At 35.7% G+C, this 20,269-nt stretch overlaps 1 protein-coding gene across 1 annotated transcript; it reads right to left on the bottom strand.

The window, feature by feature from the left end:
* Window positions 1-10,745: 10,745 nt before the first annotated feature.
* Window positions 10,746-20,245, bottom strand: LOC114025741 (zinc finger protein 483-like). The gene is made up of 5 exons (XM_027839230.1): window positions 18,895-20,245; window positions 17,554-17,633; window positions 15,698-15,824; window positions 15,014-15,109; window positions 10,746-13,302 (listed from the first exon to the last, which is right to left on the bottom strand). Exons 1-5 carry the CDS (start codon window positions 19,295-19,297, stop codon window positions 12,047-12,049), a joined length of 1,962 nt encoding a protein of 653 aa, XP_027695031.1. The 5' UTR covers window positions 19,298-20,245; the 3' UTR covers window positions 10,746-12,046.
* Window positions 20,246-20,269: the final 24 nt, after the last annotated feature.

Raw genomic sequence — 20,269 nt, forward strand, 5'->3', positions numbered from 1 at the left:
TTTCTCTCTGCTATTATACACCCTTACTCCAGTGGACCTATAATCTCAGTGATGTGGGTACTCACTTGAGTGATGTAGATTACATTTGATCCATGCCTGCTTATCCTGTGGGATTTTTGTCCACACATTCCAACAGGTTTGCTGCAGCTCAGTATGTTGGGGGACTTCCTTAAGCTCTCTTGATATCTCAAGGATAACAATAGAGCTAGTGGAGCTATCAGTTGTCTTTTGTTCTTACTAAGTAACCAGACTATCTTTTTAGATCATCTATTCCTTTAACAACATCCCTCACACTTCTGCATTTGTAGTGTGCCAACTTGTGTCCACCATGTGTTCACCATTTGGGCGATCCTTAATTTTAGTTCTTTGAAGACTGTAATGATCCATTACTCACAGCCATAAAATATCACCAGAATCAAGTGTTTTTTCATTGAAAGAACTGCAATTCCCCAGCATTAATCCAAACTGTTCACTCTGGTATACTTTAAAATGTCTTTACCTTAATTAATTATGATCAAGTGTTCTCTGCCATTTTTCTCCCCTCATTATCTTGGATTTCTTTGAAAGTATATTTTCCTAATATACAATCCCCCATTTTTTATCTGTTTTGTTCCTTTTGGATAAGGCATACCTTTTCAGAGACAAATTGTAGCCCATCTCTCTGTCTTTGTGAGCTTTATAAGTCAAAATTGCCTCAGTGTGTGTGTGTGTGTGTGTGTGTGTGTGTGTGTGTGTGTGTGTGTGTATGTGTGTATAAGGCTATGGGTTTTGTCACTGACTGTCTTTAAATACTTCTCCCATTATTTTTACTGATTGTTCTGATTTTCCTCTTATGAGTACTTGCTTGTTGCTTTCTTTGATACTAGGTTTATCAGAACTATGTGGACAGTTTTCTCCATTCTCTTTCAGTTTAAATAGCCTTTGGTATTTGATAAGCAGCTAAATGTGTTTTTACTGGTCCTATTTAGAAGTAGCTTTGTGGTGTAGTACATAGAATGCTGAACTTGGAGTTAGAAAGACCTGAATTCAAGTGTTGCCTTAGATTTACTAGCTGTGTGACCCTAAGAAAGTTGTTTAGTCTCTCTGTGTAGTTTCCTCCTCTATAAAATGAGAAGGTTGGACTTGATGTATTCTGGAGTCCCTTCCAGCTATAAATCTATTTACAATCTTTGCCAAGAATTTATCATTTTTATATTTTTAGCCATGGCCTAGCTAAACAAAGTCTTCTTAAATACATCTTAGCTTTCCAATTCCAGATATGCTTTTCAATTCCAGATCTACTTTTCTCTTAAGTCATGCAGTATGTGCTTTTTTCCAATATATTCAGTTAAAATTCATGCAAATTGCTTCCAGAAACAAAATAAAACAATACAGAGTTTACAGAGGTCTTGCCATTTTAAGGATAGTTGGATCACCCTGACCCATAGATTGCTGTTTATCTACTCAGCATTCCAAATTTTGATACAAAGAAGTCTAATGTCCAGTAAAATGATAATCCAATACCATAAACATACATACATAGTACAGTGTGAGAATTCAGTTCATCACAGTGAAACTGGGGCATATGATATAGGTATGAGATAAGAGGAAAGCTAGGTGATGCAGTGGATAGAGCACTGGCCCAGGGGTCAGGAGGACCTGAGTTCAAATCTGGCCTCAGACACTTGACACTTACTAGCTAGGTGACCCTGTGCAAGTCACTTAACCTCATTGCCTAGCTAAAAAAAAAAAGAGAAGGGCTAAAAATTTAACCAAAAGATGGTAAACCATGACAAACCATGAGGTTGAATTAGGGCCACTTACTGGAGCAACTTGAATGAGCTCTTATGTGAGTTTTTGGAGTTTTGAAGTGAAACGTGATTATTCTTTCCACCTGTATCAGTTCCTACATCTGGCAGCAAAGGCCTTTCTAGATGGATGATTATGTGGCAACCCAGCATCTGTATACTAGGAAAGGGGAAAGGAGGAAACCCATGCACACCACATATCAAAAAGATTTATTAGAGGATGTTCTGTACAGATAGCCAAGGCCTTGGATGCAGTTACAAAATTCTAAGAAGTATAAATTTAGACATATATAATAATACAATAAATATATACATATCATTTAAAAGGTCATAGAAACCACAAACCAAACACAATAAAATTAATTGCCACAGTCATAGTTTAATGAGCACTGTGGATGACTGGTCTTTTGCTGCCAAGTCACACCTCTTTCCTTTGCAGCTTCAAGTAAGGAAGGACTACTTAAAGTTGTCTCCTTGAGAGTGAGATGAGGCAAAAATTCCAGCAGCCCTATCTCCAGCCAATCCGTGGTGGCCACTTGTCTATAGTATTTGTTTTTTTCTGATCTTAGGCTAACCAGTATTCAAAGGTAAATGAGGCCAAGTCATGACCTTGGGAGTCTGGGAAACACCGACATGACAGCCATTGCAGTGGCCAATGGTAGTAGAAATGAATGCAGACAATGCTGAAAAAGTTAAGAACAGTAGCAGTTTAAGGGAGTATGGTCCCTCATAGCAGAAAGAAATTCTTGGCTAAAAAGTCACCTACCCTTAGATCCCAGCAGAGAGCTACATGTCAGGAGAACTGCATGAGGCATCAAGGGAGAAAAGGACTTACAGGGCCTTGCCAGTCACCCTGCTCCCCACCAGAGACTGCCTTGACGGTTTCCTTCCCTTCATCTTCACAACTCTGAGAGGCCCACTGTCCTGATTGGTGATTAACCTGGCCTGTTTTTTCAGTAAAGCTCTACCCGTGCTTTACTACCTATTTGCTGGCCTGTCTCCCCAAACAGGCTCACCAACCTCCTTACTGCCCTGTGCAATCCCCTCCCACCTCCACCCTTTCCTCCACCATCTTCAGCTTTGGAACCATGATCAAATCAACTTTACCACTGTTCCTGAATAGTGTGTCAATATATTTCCCTATGGCCTCAGCCTCTCTTGTGATTGTCAGTGCCAAAGAAGACCAGTGCCTTCTCTGGTCACCTATTAGAATGGAAGCTTCTTATGCTCAGGGACTGTCTTTGCTTATGTATTTGTATCCCCAACATTCAACACAATGCTTGCCACACAGTAAGTGTATTCATTCATGGGTAGAGAAAGATAGGAAAGCCTTACATGGTTCACTCAAATTCCACATGAGTTATTTCTCCCACCACTTCTCCAAAAATTAGTTTGTTGCTACAGTATGGAGCTAAGTTATTGTCGTCAGTTTTTATAATAGCAGATAAGATGGGGGTGTAAGGACACAAGATTTGTAGGGGACAGACTACTGCTGACTATGCCAGTTGTAAGAGGGCAGATCTGTTCTGCCCTGATTATGCCAATTATAGGGTGGCAGACCCTCTGAGATAATACTGAGATACAGAATAAAGAAGGGCCCATGCCATCTTTGTAGCAAATAAGTATTATTTGGATTAAATGGGGGAGCTCACTCACAAGAGGTCAGTTGTGGGTGGCAGCAAGACAATGTAAAATGGATTCCCACACCAACTTCAGGTCAGCCCAAAAAAACAGAATAAAGAAACAGAACATAAATAGAGAAACAGAACAGAATATAGAAACAAGATAAAGAAGGCATAATGCCAGGAATGACCCAGGGTCACATGCAAGTTCTCTCATGGGATAGTTGGAACTTCTTTGCTGTTTACATTAATCAAGGTAGTTTATATTCTCTGTGGAGTCATGTTTCCAAGCTCTGGCTCCCATCATATAGGAGGAGAGGAAAGAGGAATACTCCTCTAAATCTGATTCTCCTGTATCAATATGACACTTTCATCTCCCTTTTCCTAGTCTTCACCAACACTATACTATCCAGTGAGTTATAAAATACAAAAATAAACACAGGCCTAAGCCAAGGACTGAAACTGGACTGATTAGAAATGATGGTATGAAAGCCTTCCTTGGCTTTATGAGTTAGACCTAAGGCAAGTTTTGAAATGTGTTTTATTTGCCACATTTGATTACCTAACAAAAATGACATGCGTTTTGTCCTCTAAACCACAGGCTTCAAATTGAAGGGGCTAATTATGGACAACTCACAAGGCAAGAGATATGACACTAATTTCCCATTACTGCTGTCCTTCCAGACAAAAAGCCAAGTTGGGAAAGAAGATTATGATTAGAGAATTCAGTGTGGGGAAGTCTGGAGCTCAGGTCAGCACAGTATGCTCCTCTTTTCAGAAACAACTGTGAATAACCCAAGATAGGTCTCCATCCTATCAGACATACAATATCTACCTCTCAAGAACAACTTGGAAAACCATAAGGTATATCATGATAAAATGTCATGAGAGACAAAGACTGGAAGCCAGGATATGGCAAATGAAAAAGGATAGTTTGGACTCATCATCACTGCACTGGTTCCAGGAAAATAGAACGGAGAAAGATTAGGGACTATTTTTCTGTCTCTTACATATTTGCCTCATACTATTTTATTATGATCTTTGGACCTCTGGCCTGATATTGAAATTCTTCTGAATGAGAATAGCCCCTAACCACTATTTTCAAACACTGAATGGCTTTAGAAACCAACTTTTGCTGCAGACTTGGTCATGTTTCTTAATGAATTCAACCTAGAATTACAAGGCAGAACAGTACCTCCATGTGGCATTTGTACTATAGTAAAGTCAATTCGATGACAACTAATGTTTGAATCCCAAGTCAGGTCATGTTTTTCTAAAATCATTGAGCTCATCATTTTCTGTAGCTCAATAGTACTCCATCACAATCATATACCTATGGCTCAGTGGATAGAATGCTAGGGCTGGAGTCAGGAAGACCTGAGTTCAAATCTGGCCTCAGATGCTTATTAGCTACATGACCCTGGGCAAGTTTGCCTTAATCCACTGGAGAAAGAAATGGCAAACCGTTCTGGTATCTTTGCCAAGAAAGCCCAATGGACAGTATGTTCCATATGGGGTCACAAAGAGTTGGATCAACTGAACAACTTACATATGGTAGCTAGAACAGGTGCTTTAGTCACAATCACAAGGATCTAGTTGTTTCTGCTTTTTCTTTTCCTGAGCTCAGGTAACTAAATAATAGTCCTGGTAGAGACCTTAGTCTTATTCCTAGACATCCTAGTCAATTCAAGAGGTTGAGAGTCCTTCAGTCAGAGCTGACTAAAACTTTACTGCCCCTGTGCTAAATTTCCTTTCCATACTATCATTAAATAAACTAATTTCAAAAGTGTTATGTGATCTGTGAATGCCTCCTTTCATTCCAATCTAGAGCCTAAACCACTTATGATTAATCCAAATCCATGAGAAGAAATGAAGGGGAAGTAACATTATCTCTCATCATTAGGGTACTAATGAAGTACATAGATATGGAGAATGAGGTAGAGTGAGTGGGTATCATTTGAACAAAACTCTTACCCAAATCAAAGGAAGGTTGAACATACACACATAAACATATACACACAGAGTTTGATGTAGAAATACATCAAGAAGAAGGAGAAGAGAAAAGTAAAAAGAAGATAGAGTTGGGTAGAGGATAAATACAAGCAAAATAAACATTTCAAAGGTAGATGATAAAGTGGAAATTAAAAGGAGAGGAAAAAAGTGATTGGTGTATAGGCTAGGTGAAAAGATGAGGGGCAAAGGAGTGCAAACACTTTTATTAGAGATTACTAGTGTTGATCATATTTCTTTCACCATCTCATTCTTCTTTATAGAGTGGGAAAGGGTAACAAATAAAGGAAAAACATATAAGAGGATATGATGGCCAGAAGTGCAAAATTAACAATGACCATGAACGTGAATGGGATGAACTCACTTATAAAATGGAGAAAGATTGTGATTGGAGTAGAAAGCAGAATTCAAAAGTAGTTTATAAGAAACACACTTTAAATATAAAGATTCACAGAGTCGAAATGAGGGGATATAGTAGAATTTATTATACTTCAGGCAAATTCTAAAAATCAGGAATGGCAATCATGATTTCGGACAAGGCAACAGTTAAAAGAGAGATGGGTAAAAGAGATAAGCAGAGAAATTACGTTATACTTAAAGGCATTGTAGATAATGAAATATACTATATATATATACACACACACATATGTACCAAATGGCATGGCATCTAAGTAATTAAAAGAAAAACTAATCAATATGGAGCAACAGACAATAAAACTATAATAGTTGGGGACCTTTTAGATCTAGACACATCAAATAAAAAAATAAACAGGAAGGTAAGGACTTGAACAGAATTTTAGAAAAGTTAGATTTGATATCTCTGGCAATTACTGAATGCGAATCTCAAAAGAGTATTGTGTATATACATATACATGTGTATAGTTATATTTGTACTCATATGTACACACATATGTACTCACATATGTGTGTATATATTTCTGTATTTGTATGTATGCATGTATATGTATATCCCCACTGTGCATAGCACTTTTTCAAAAATTAAGCCCATGCTAGGACATAAAAATCTTATAAAGAAATGCAGCAAAGCAAAACTATTTAAAAGCATCTACTGACTAGCAAAAATTATAAACAATAAAGGCTATTTGAAGAAAGAAAAAATGTAGAATAAATAATTTAATCCTAAAGAACTGATGGGTCAAAGAACAAAACATAGAAACAATTATTTCATCAAAGAAAATTAATGAGACAACGTACACAAATTTTTGGGATGCAGCCAAAGCAATCCTTAAATGATATTTTAAATCTTGAAACATCTTCATAAACAAGAAAGATCAATAAACTGGGCAACTGAAAAAAGAAAAACTGGAAAAATCAGAGAAAAACAAAGACCAGGACAGCTTTGAAATTCATCGAATTTATTATTTTTTTTAATCCACGCTATATACACTAGAAATTCAGACACAATCCTTTATTTCTGTTCTTTTTTTATGTATGATTCATGTTTGCTTGTAGTTTTTCAAGTTCAGAATAACAAAAAATAAAAATTATTAAAAGATAAAAATAAATTAAAACTATAAAAGGCACAAATCAGTACCTCTTAACTAAATACAAAAATAGAAATTCTAAAAATTAAAAAGATAAAACTAAAAATAAAGAACTAGGAGCTAGGTTTTGTATGAACTAATAAGATAGACAAACCATTAGCTAATTCAGTTTTTTAAGAGGAAAATAAAATTGTCAAATACAAAAATGAAAAATAAGAGTTTATGACCAATGAAGGAGAAATAAGGAAACTATCAGAAATTACTTTGCTCAATTATAAGCCAAAAAAATTGACAAGTGAAATGAATAATTATACACAAAAATATGAAACAGATTAACAGAAAAATAAATGGAAAACTTAAGTAAACCAATATCAGGAAATGAAATTGAATAAGACATAAAGGATCTCCCAAAGAAAACAATCCCAGGAACAAATGGATTTACAAATTAATTCTATGAACTATTCAAAGAACAGTTAGTCTCATTATTATAAAAGTTGTTTGCTAAAATTAATAAGGGATCCTGACAAACTCCTTCCATGCAACAAATATGAGCCTAACACCTAATCCAGGGAAAGCTAAAGCTAAAAAAGAAAACTACAGGCCGAGGTCTCTAATGAATTTCAATGCAAATAATATACAATAAAATATTAGTAAAGAGGCTATAGCAATGCATTTAAAAAGAGTATGTACTGTGACCAAGTTGGATTTATGCCAGGAGTGCAGGACTGGTTCAATATTAGAAAAATCATGAACAGACCATATTAATAATAAAAACAATTAAAATCATTATTAAATCAAAAGATGTAGAACAAGCTTTTTTTTTTTTTAGAAAAAGCTTTTAATAAATTACAACACCCTTTAAAAATCATTAAAAAAGCAGATGGACCTTTCTTTAAATTTGGTAAATAGTATCTAAAACCAAGAATTAGCATAATGGAGAATTACTAGAGACCTCCTAGATAAAACAAGGTTTTATCCTTGTCCATTGTCACCACTATTACTTGATATAGTTCTAGAAATGTTAGTGATTGCATTAAGACAAAATAAAGAAATTTAGGAAAGAAGCACACAGAATGAGGATAAAAAAATGTTCTTTGCAGATGATATGGTGGTTTACTTAGAGAACCATAGTGATTCAACTAAAAATCAATGAATACAATAAAATACAGCATAGTAACAGGACATAAAATAAATCCACATAAATCATCAGCAGTCCTACATATTACCAACAAAACCCTGTAGAAAGATTTAGAAAAAGAAATTCCATTTAAAATAACCATGGAATTTTCACACATCTTGAGTTCACCTGCCAACATGCACAGGAATTACATGGACACTACAAAAATCTCTACCTAAACTACAAAAAAAAAAAAAAAAAGAGGAAGAAAGAAAGAAAGAAAAGAAAATTCATCTACTAGAATAAAAGATAAAGAATCTCAAGGGAAATAATGAAAAATGTGGGGAATTTGGCCCACACAAATCTCAACACATACTACAAAGCAGTAACCATCAATGCTATTTGGTACTAGTATAAATAAGTAAGTAAAATGATCAATGGAACATAGTAGGTACATAAGACCCCAAAGCAATCAAACACTATAGTAGAATAGTGCTTAATAAACCCAAGGACACCAACTAGTAGGTCAAATTTTCTTCTGGATTTGTCTGACAAAAAATGCTGGGAAAACTAGAAAGTAGTCTAGCAGAAATTAGATTTTGTCGTTGAATCATTTTCAGTTGTGTTCCACACTTCATGACCCTATTTGGGTTTTCACAGCAAAAATACTAGAGTAGATTGCCATTTCCTTCTCCATCTCACTTTACAGATGAGGAAATTGAGGCAAACAGGGTTAAGGGACTTGCCCAGGGTCATGCAGTTGGTAAGTGCCGAGGCCAGATTTGGACTCAGAAGTTGATGAAGATGAGTCTTCCTGATTCCAAGCCTGGCACTGTGTCCACTGCACCACATAGCTGCCCTCAGAAATTAGATTTAGTAGCTCCAAATGAATGCATGACCTAAATATAAGATATCATTTAACAAAAAAATTGGAAAGGAAAAGATATAATTTTCACAATTACAGATAAAGGAAGAGTTCTTGGCCAAAGAAGTGATAGAGATTATTACAGGAAATAAAATGTATAATTTTTTTCTTTTTTTAAAATTAATTTATTTTTAGTTTTCAACAACACTTCCATTAGCTTTTGAATTTTAAATTTTCTCCCCCTCCCTCTCCACCTCCCTCCCCAAGATAGCATGCGATCTGATAGAGGCTCTACATATACATTCCTATTAAACATTTTCACATTAGTCATGTTGTAAAGAAGAATTAGAACCAATTGGAGGAACCACAAGAAAGAAACAAAACAAGAAATAAAAAAGAGTAAGTAGTATGCTTCGATCTGCATTCAAACTCTGTAGTTCTTTCTTTGGGTGTGGATAGCATTTTCCATCATGAGACTTTCGGAGATGTCTTAGATCCTTGCATTGCTGAGAATTGGGAAGGTTCATGCTTCACTGCTCAGGCAGGCAATAAGGATTATTAAGCACTTTGTATATCTATCTATTAGTCTATCTATTATCTATCTATAAGTCTATCTATTAGTCATTGCACGATGTGGCTGTTACTGTGTACAGCATTCTTCTGGCTCTGTTCACATAACTGAGCATCAGTTCATACAAGTCTTTCCAGGTTTTTCTGAATTCTGCTTCCTCATCATTTCTTATTGCACAATAGTATTTCATTACATTGGTATACCACAACTTGTGCAGCCATTCCCCAATTTCAGTTTCCAATTCTTTGCCACCACAGACCTATGTACATGTATTTTTGTACATGTGGGTCTTTTTGCCATTTTTATAATCTTTTTGGGATACAGCCCTAGAAGTGCTATTGCTGGGTCAAAGGGTATGCACATTTTTATAGCCCTTTGGGCATAGTTCCAAATTGCTCTCCAAAATGGTTGGATTCACAACTCTACCAACAATGCATTAGTGTTCCAATTTTCCCACATCTCTAGCATTTATCATTTTCCTGTTTTATCACGTTAGCTAATCTGATAGGTGTGACGTAGTACCTCAGAGTTGTTTTGATTTGCATTTCTCTACTCGTGATTTAGAGCATTTTTTCACGACTATAGATAGCTTTAATTTCTTCCTCTTAAAACTGCCTGTTAATATCCTTTGACCATTTATCAATTGGTGAATGACTTGTATTCTTACAAATTTGACTTAGTTCTCTACATATTTTAGAAATGAGGCTGTTATCAGAGACACTGGTTGTAAAAATTCTTTCCCAGTTTTCTGCTTCCCTCCTAATCTTGGTTGCATTGGCTTTGTTTGTGCAGAAACTTTTCAATTTAATGTAATCAAAATTATCCATTTTGCATTTCATAATGTTCTCTAGGTCGTGTTTGGTCACAAATTTTTCTATTCTCCACAAATCTGACAAGTAAACTATTCCTTGCTCTCCCAGTTTGCTTGTAGTATATCTAAATTGTGAACCCATTTTTACTTTATTTTGGTATATGGTGTATGATTTTGGTCTCTGCCTAGTTTCTGCCATACTCTTTTCCAGTTTTCCCAGCAGTTTTTGTCAAATAGTGAGTTCTTATCCAAAGCTGGAGTCTTTGGGTTTATCAAAAAATAAATTACTATAGTCATTGACTACTGTGTCTTGCATACCTAACCTCTTCCACTGATCCACCACTCTATTTCTTAGCCAGTACCAAGTAGTTTTGATGATGACTGCTTTATGATACAATTTAAGATCTGGAATGGCTAGGCCACCTTCCCTAGCATTTCTTTTCATTAGTTCCCTTAATATTCTGGACCTTTTGTTCTTCCAAATGAATCGTTATTATAAAATATATAACTTTAATATGTACAATTGAAAACTTTCTACAAAAATCAACCCAGTTAGAATTAGAAGGAAAATAGTTGAATGGGGAAAAACCATCTTTGATAGACATTTTCCTGATAAAGGTCTGCTATCCCATGGATATAAGGAATTATAATTAATACATAAGAACAAGAGTCATTCCCCAATTAAAAAAAAAAGACCAACCCAAGAAAAGGTGCTTCTCAAAAGATCAACACAATATAAAAAAAACCTCTAAATCTGAACTAGTAAATCTAAATCTAATAAGAAAAATGAAAATTAAAACAATTTTGAGGTTCCACTTTAGTTCCATTAAATTAGCAAAGATGACCAAAAAAAAGAAAATGACAACTGTAGGAGGAGCTGCAGGAAAAGAGGCATTCTATTATGCTCTCAGTGGACCTGTGAATTTGTCTAACCATTCTGGAAAGCAATTTGGATTTATACCCAAGAAGCCATTAAATAAATACCACTACTATGCATATAAAAAGAAGAGATCAAAGAAAGTTGAAAATGACTCATATATACAAAAATATTTATAGTAGCATTCTTTACTGTAACATAAGATGGGAAATTAAAGATGAAATGGAAAATTCATATGGAATGTAATAGAATATTACTGAGATATAATAAATGACAAAAGGTAAAGATTCAGAGAAACCTGGGAAGATTTGGATGAGCTGGTGCAGAATGAAGTGTCACCTTGGCAACAAGATGATGAATAGAAATACCGAATAAGACAAACATTTTTAAATATGGACAATGTATGGATTTATTTTGCTTGACTATACTTTATATAAGGGAAGGCTTTTATTTCGGGTGGGTGAACTGGAACAAGTGAAACAGTAGTGATGATGCCAAAAAAAAAAAAAGAGAGAGAAGAGAAAAAAGACAAGCACATCAGGAAAATATTAGAAAAAAATAGAGAGAAGACAGAAAGGGACACAAGACACAAAGGGCTGTGATAGTAATGCAATGTTAAATTTAATATATACTTGACTTGCAGTATTGTATACAATTTTTTTTTCTTTGTAGTTGGAAAAGTATGTGTTTGTAAAATTAATAAAAAAGAACAGGGAAGTAGAAATGATTAAAAGTTCAGCATGGCTTCACCAAGCATGCAAGACTAATATTTTCTTTTTTGAAGGGTAGCGAGCCTTTTAAATTATGGCAATGCTGTTATTCATAGGCTATGTAGAATCCAACATGGCATTTCAATTCAATTTCAATTCAACAAACATTCATTAAGTCCCTACTTTGGGGAAGAGGTTTTTCTCTCCAGTATGAATCCTCTGATGTCGTGTAAGGTGTGTCTTCCGGTTAAAGCCCTTCCCACATTCATTACACTTATAGGGTTTTTCTCCAGAATGAATTCTTTGATGAATTTTAAACTGTGAAATCTGACTGTAGGCTTTCCCACATTCATTACATTTATAGGGTTTCTCTACAGAATGAACTTTTTGATGAGTATTTAGCTGTGAAATCTGGCTATAAGCTTTCCCACACTCATTACACTTAAATGGTTTCTCTTGATTATGAGTGTGTTGGTGTAGAGTAAGGTGTGTACTCCGATTGAAACCTTTCCCACATTCTTTACATTTATAGGGTTTCTCTCCAGAATGAATTCTCTGATGTTGAGTAAGTATTCCCCTCTTGGTAAAGGCCTTCCCACATTCATTGCATTTATAGGGTTTCTCTCCAGAATGAATTCTCTGATGATCAGTAAGTATTCCTCGATTGGTGAAGGCTTTACCACATTCATTACATTTATAGGGTCTTTCTCCACTATGGGTAAGTTGGTGTTGAGTTACGTGTGCCCTTTGGGTGAAGGCTTTTCCACATTCATAACACTTAAATGGTTTCTCTCCACTATGAGTAAGTTGATGTTGAGTAAGCTGAGCCCTCTGGGTGAAAGCTTTCCCACATTCATTACACTTAAAGGGTTTTTCTCCAGAATGAATTCTTTGGTGTCGAGTAAGGTTTGCCCACTTGGTGAAGGCTTTCCCACATTCATTACATTTATAGGATTTCTCTCTGGAATGACGAGCATGATGGAGATTAAATTGTAAATCCTGGCTGAAAACTTTCCCAAATCCTTTATACTTCAAAGATTTCTCTTCTGCATAGATTCGTGAACATTCAGATAGTTCTGAATTATCTTTGAAGCTCTTGCCATGTATATCATATGTAGAGAGACTACTTACTAAAGGAATTCTCTGTTGTGTAATCAGCATTGAGCTCAGATTGAAGCTTCTCTCAAATTCACTGCTTTTAGAACCTCTAACCTTGTTTAGATTTTCCTCATGAGTGATTGTTCCTAGCTTCAAATGATTTTCCTGTTGGCTTTGTTGCCTCACCAACATGTCATAACATTTGAAGGCTTCTCCCAGTTCAAAGTTCCAGGAGCTATGTCCTTTTATTGTCTCTCCCTGAGATGACTCTGCTACAGAAGTTTTCCACTTTGGAAATAACTCCTTAGCTTCAGGTCCAGTATCCCAATCTGGAAAAAAATTTTTTTAAAAAAATATAAATGTAGCCTTAGCAGGGATAAAGAAATTTATTACCTTAGGAATATAATAAAATGGGAAAACATGCTTATGATGAAATAATTCATTTTTCTATAGGTACTATTAGTATAAAAAAACATTTTTCTAACAACAACCCTGTGAGGTTGGTAGTAGAAGTATTATTGTCATCTTTTTGTAGATGAGAAAACTATGAATCAAAGGGGTTAAATTCATTTGCCACTCACATAGCTTTTAAGGAATGAAGTTGGGGTTTGAATACAAGTCTTGTAAAAAAATCAAGTTCATGGTTGTTTCCCACTACAGTAAGGAATGTTAAGTTTTGTACTACTTGTTTCACAAAGAGTTTTGTAAAGCTAAAAGGATGATATAAATTACTATCATTATTGACAGCTGTCAATAGAGTTGCTATCTTGAAGAGGCTTAAAAGGGGGAAGAATAAATTAAGGAGACACTGATGAAATATTGTGGGCAAGCAAAAGCAAGATAGGATCAGATTGTTAAGACCTCCACATATACCTGTGCATTTCTAATACACCATGCATACAACTATCAGATTAAATTTACTATAATAATAATAACATTATAATATCATATCATGATTCACCCTTCCACTCAACCTGTAAAGTAAATCAAAACTCCTGGGCCAAAGAGGGAAATGGCTGCCTAGGAAAGTAGCATGTTCCTATTAGAACATAAGTTCCTCGAGAGTAAAGATTACTTCATTCTTTGCATTTCTATCCCCAGTACTTCACACAGCTTAATAATCCTTACTGGTTGACTGATTTAAAGGATATCTTCAAGCAGAGGCTGGATGACCATAGACTATGTTAACAGAAGGGATCTTGTTCAGGTATAGGTTGAGGTCTCACTCAATGCTGGCAACCTGAGATTCTGGTTACACTACTCAATCTACCTTTTTAGCCTCACTGTACATAGAAAATTGGACAATCTGTTTCTCACAAATGATGTTCCATCTCCTGTCTCCATGCCTTTGTACCAGCTGTCCCCCCATGCTAGGAATAAGCTTTCCCCTCATCTCTGCCTCACAGAAATCTTACAAGACTCAGCTCAATCACCAATTTCTACATGAAACTTTTTCTGATTCCCTCAACTACCAGGGTCCTCTCTCTCAAACTACCTTGTATTTTAAGTACTCCATATGTATGTTTCTTTGTAGATTTATACACACACATATCCATCCTCTTATTGTTTTCTCCATTACAATGCAAGTTCCTGTTGAGTGAGGAATGAAACAATTCACTGTATTTGTATCCCAAGTGCCTAGTACTGTATAGTGCTTGGTATATAGTAAGTATGTAATAAATATTCTGATTGTTACATGAGGCAGAAAGGTTGACTATGAAATGAAAAGACTCCAGGATTTAAGTATAAGAAATCAGTGGTAACCTTTAAGAACAGTTTCCATAAATTACTGAATACTGAAATTGGGTTAAGAAGAGAATGGGAACTGAGGAAATGGAAGGCCATAGGCAAACACTACTTGTTGAAAATTGAAAATCTATGCAAGACACAGAGCCAATTAGCCTCTGCCCTTCTCCAAATACCTGGAAGGTTTAGGGGAGTGATTCCTGGATCAACATTTCAAAGATGTTTTCTCCCTGACTGACCAGCTGATATATTGCTTGTAGTAAATTTCCAGCTGTTAGTTTTTCATTCACTCACATAGACTGATGCCTCTTGGAGCTTCACTCTCCCTCATCCACGGCACTTTCATATGTTCTATCTGGGAGGTCACATTTGGTTTGGAAGTTGAAAGCCCTGATAATGGGGGGAAAAAAAGGTAAATGGATATTCACGCTGAAAGGGAAAAAAAGTTATTCTAGAATACAGTTCAATCCCTTTGATAGTGAGTGAGTAGTGAGGGAAAACAGAATATGCTAAGAAGGCTCAAGAGATAGATAAAAGAATTTCTGAAGGTTATTTCCTACTGTGTTCCTACAGACTACAGGGGAACAGATCATGGAGTCGATCTGGGTTCAAGAAGACACTTAGGTCATTTGTTGCTCCTAATAAGAATGTACAATTCTCAAATACCTGGAAGTATATGAACTAGGTTTTTGACAAAAAAGTGGGACAAAGGTGAGCACAGGATGAGAAGAGGACAGAATCACAGATAACAATGAGTAAACAAAGCTGTTGTCCAACTTTTAGTTCTACAGGGCAAAGTTTCCTCACCTTAGAACACAGAGCAAAAAAATCCTGTGGTTTAACTCAAAAAGGCTTAAATATCTCTAGTTTCTACAAACTAGGAAAAAACTAACTTTGACATCTCAGAATCTTTAAGAAGCAATAATGTTTAAAAAAATCCAAAAGCATAAATTTGGAGTCACCAGGGGGAAGATTTACCAAGAAAAACTAAGTTCCTATAGTTCTCCAACAGCACATCCCTGCAGAGGTCTTGTTGAACAGGTTCCAATTGCTCCCACTCTTCCCAAGTGAAGTCAGGAGCCACATCCTTGAAAGTCACTGATTCCTAAAATAAATAAACAAATTGATGCTTGTATAGTGTGAATTTCCTATTTTACCCTTACAGGGGAAAGTGGACAAATGAATAGGGTGTACTGAGGATGAATCTGATATGATATCACATTGCAAGGTGATCCCAAATCATTTGTTTCTTGTATATCTACTGTATGTGCCATTTTATATCAGACTTGGTAGGAGATAAAAGAAAAATGGAGACCCCTGCTTTTTAAGAATTTAAAATGTTTTGAGAGTTACTGAAGTCCATTAGCCAGTGAGAAACTGCCTCTCATAATCTGCTCCTAATGCTTCATGTTGTTCAGTGTTCACATACCCTGGGATATATGGTACATACAAGTCCTAGTAACTAGTTTCCTTGTCTTCTAAGAGGTTGCTGTAAGCTTTAAATGAGTATGCACTTTCCTCTTAAACCACTGAAACCTACAGAACAAACAAAACTTGTATTTGGTTGATCAATCATGCTTCCAATATTAATTTCCAATTGAATACCACACAGAAACCACTCCAGCATGAATCAAAGATTATTATCCAAGAAACACACTGGAATTTTATGACTACCACTACAAAAAAAAACAAAAAAAAAACAAAACCTCTTTTCAGAAATAAAGAAAAATTTAAATAATTGGAAACATACTCATTTATTCATGGTTGAGCCATAAAAATGACAATTCTACTAAATTAATTAACACAACTAGTACCATACCAATAAAAATATGAAATATACTTTGTACAACCATACAAAATAAAAACTAAATTCATCTGGAATAGCAAAAGGTCAAGAAACTTAAGGGAAATAATAAAAAAAGTGGGAAGGAAGGGGGTGTACCAGTGCATCTCAAACTATATTAGAAAGCACTAATCTTCAAAATTCTTTGGTACTAATTAAAAAATAAATAAGATGATACAAATTAAGTGCAAAAGATCCAAAAGCAACTGAACATACCGTAGTCACATACTGTTTGATAAACCCAAGGATGCCAACTATTGGGGTAATGACTCCTTATTTGAAAAAAATTGCTAAGAAAACTAGAAAGCAGTCTGGCAGCAGTTAAATTTAGAACAACATCTCACACCATCTATCACAAAAAGCTCAAACTGGATATGTAACCTCAATATTATTTAATCTTTAAAAAACAAAAGTGAGGAAGGAAATACTTTTCAAAAATATGAATAACGAGATCCAGTGAGTGAAAGGGATGATCACAGGACACAAAAAAGACAATTTTGTTATATGAAGTTGAAAGGTTATTGTATGGTGATAGAGGTGCAAAAAAGAAAAGAGGAAGAAGAGGAAAAGGGTATCAATGAAACATTTAAACATGCAAAGAAAGGAGCAAAAGAAAGTTCAGAAGGGGATACAAACGTGTAAGTATAGATACTATAGTGTTAAATTTTATACTTAGATCAATCTTGTAAAACATTGTTTTATATAAAATACTTTTTCTGTTATTTTATATATAAATGTTCATGTTAATGTTTAAGTTTGTAATTTAAAAAATTTTAGAGTAATTATTGGAAGTTGGATCAAACTGAAAATGTATTCAGAAAATAGAATATTCCCTGTGGAATATTTAGCCACCAGGATGTGCCCAGCCTCCCCTGAGAAAACAACAGAGGTTCCAATCTCTAGAAAGGCCTTTCTTTAAGACAGAAGTCCCAGGAAAAACGAATGAAACATGTCTACACTGATGGAAAAGGGAAAAGGCATTGCAACTCACCAGAAAATTGGTTACTGGGAACATTTCTTCCTTCTCTGTGCTTTCTTCTTGAAGAAGAGAAGAATCACAAGAGTATGAAGCTATGAAAAAAGGACAGGAATAAGATCAACCCTAAGGCTCTGACATTTCTTGAGAGAATGGCAATCACCACCTGAAGATCTGATATTATTCCTGTGGTCACAGCAAGTTTCCAAGGACAGAATTCTGGTTCATGGAAGATGTCAAGATATAACTATTCAGTCTCAATGCCATCTGATGTGTGTAATTCCCATTTAATGAGGAATTATCATTTTTCCTAAGTGATAAAATATAGAATGAATCAATTGGCTGACATCCCTGGCGGAAAATGGCTTTATAAGAAATTGAATATTTCTATCACAAAGTGTAGATTACTTACATGTAATGTGGAACAAAGAATAAACTTAACCACTTCCTCACTATGTGACCTTGAGCAAGACAGAGGATCATACTGAACTTTAATTTTTTCCATCTGTACAACTGGGATAGTTATATATGCTTTACTGCATTGTATTCCCTAGTACCTGGCACACAGTAAGCCCTAGTAAATGTTTGTTGAATGACTGACCTCAAAGGGCCCTAAAAGGTAAAAATAATCATTAATGCAAAAAAATGGGCTGAACCCAACACTCAGTCATTATATTCACGGATGGGGATGTTATAAACCTTTGGAACAGAGGTGTCAACATACATAGACCTCAGGCCAATACTGCCTGCAATGCTGCTAAAACCAGATTAAAATTGGGATTATTATTAAATATTAAAAATATTATTAAAATTGGGAAATACTTTTTAAAAAGGGAAATATTTAACAAAATTAAAGACACTAGAACATAGATAATGTTACTATGTGGTTTTCCAAGTCAATATGTGGCCTGCAGGAATTCTTATAGATGTTCAGGCCACATTTCTACTTTAGTTTGACAACACTGCTTTGGAAAACACCCCTGCGACAACATATAAGAAGGATGAAGAGTTTGTGCTTGATATCTGTACAGGTAAAAGAATAAGAGTTATAAAAATGTTTCCTATTTTGTGGTCATGTTTTTTGCATCTAATAAACCTGTAAGACACAGAGTTGACTGGGTATCATAAGAAAAGAGGACCAATGTTGGGATTAAAAAGATTCTTATTCATTATCCTCAAAAGGCTAGGTAGTACCTGCTTCCTTATCCACTTCAAAAACCTGCTTCCTCTCTTTCTATTTCTTCTCTTTACTACTGTTTCTCCAAGGACCCCTCTGAGAATCTGTGTTGTTTATTCTCTCCATTCACACTCTAAATAGATTTTGCTTTTTTCCCTCTATTCTTTTGCAGCTCTCACCTTCTTCCTCAAGGGTTTGGGTCAAATCTTCCACCAAGCAGACCACTTCCTCAATATTCTCTGGACGCTGTGACTTCACCCAAATCCTGATCTCACTGGGCAAGATGGTCAGGAATTGCTCCAGCACCAGCAGCTCCAGGATCTGTTCCTTTGAGTGAATCTCTGGCCTCAACCACTGAAGGCACAGTTCCCAGAGCTGGCTCACAGCCTCACGGGGTCCAGCTTTCTCTGGGTATGGAAAACATCTGAAGCTCTGGCGAGAAGCCTCTGAATTAAATTTTTTCTCTCTTCCTAGGGCGATTACCTGATCAACAGAAGTATCTACTTTCAGGACTCTGTTTTGTTCTTGTACATTCAAGTTTTGAGGGTTCAAGGAGATGGTCATGTTATTCAGGGCCAGCATCTTTCTATTGGGACTATCACAATGGACTTCAAATCTGCATTCCCAGCAGAGTCAGTTCTCTCCAGGCTCAGCCTGAATATCCGCATACATTTCTGGGTAAAGCTGAGGGTATATGTATAATGGTTAGCTGGAGGTATCAAGGAACTCCAGTCATATCTTCAGACCTCAAGGCTCTATAGAGATGTAGACATACAAATGACCCAAAAAGTGAGTAGCAGACAGCAATGAAATAGTAAATTAAGCAAGGTGTTAAGCTCTCAGTATTGGCTCAAATTCACACAACAGATCATAGCTATATGGTGTTTTAATGACAGAACAGTATCTGTACAACTACCCTATCAACTAGGTAGTACAAATCTTATTTACCTGCATTATACAGATGAAGAAACTGAGATTCAGTAAGGTTAACTGACTTAACCATGGCCAGACAAGTAAATTATTAGACCTAGGACTTAAACACAGATCTCTGTACTACTGGGACAGTGCTTTTAACACTAAGCCATATTGTCTCTATGTAGAAATATACATGACAAATATTATACAAACTGATTATACCTCCTACCACACCCACACTATCCAGAGCTGAAAAGTATATTCATTTTACTTGATTGGTAAACTCTACAAGGGAGGAGACAATCTTATTTTTCTATGTATGTGCTATAATTCCCCATACATAGAAGGTACCAAAAATGTATGAATGTCATTGGAAAAAGACATGCTATACCATTGTTTGTATGCCAGAAAGATGTGAGTGATTTAGCAATGGTGTAAAGCATAAAGTTCCTTGGCACGAAAAGGTGCTCTCTATCTACCCCCAAACTGGCCTTCCAGGGCCAGGAAGTCACTTCACATCTCAGTGCTCTATGGCCTAGAGTCTAGGTGCTGCCTTTTGACTGAATCCAAGTTTTGCTGAACAAATCCTTTTATTAAAGGGATTTGTTCTGTGAAGTTTGGATTCAGTCAAAGGGTAGC

The sequence above is a fragment of the Vombatus ursinus genome, unplaced genomic scaffold (genome assembly GCF_900497805.2).
Source record: "Vombatus ursinus unplaced genomic scaffold, bare-nosed wombat genome assembly UNPS02014832.1, whole genome shotgun sequence".
NCBI lineage: Eukaryota > Metazoa > Chordata > Mammalia > Diprotodontia > Vombatidae > Vombatus > Vombatus ursinus.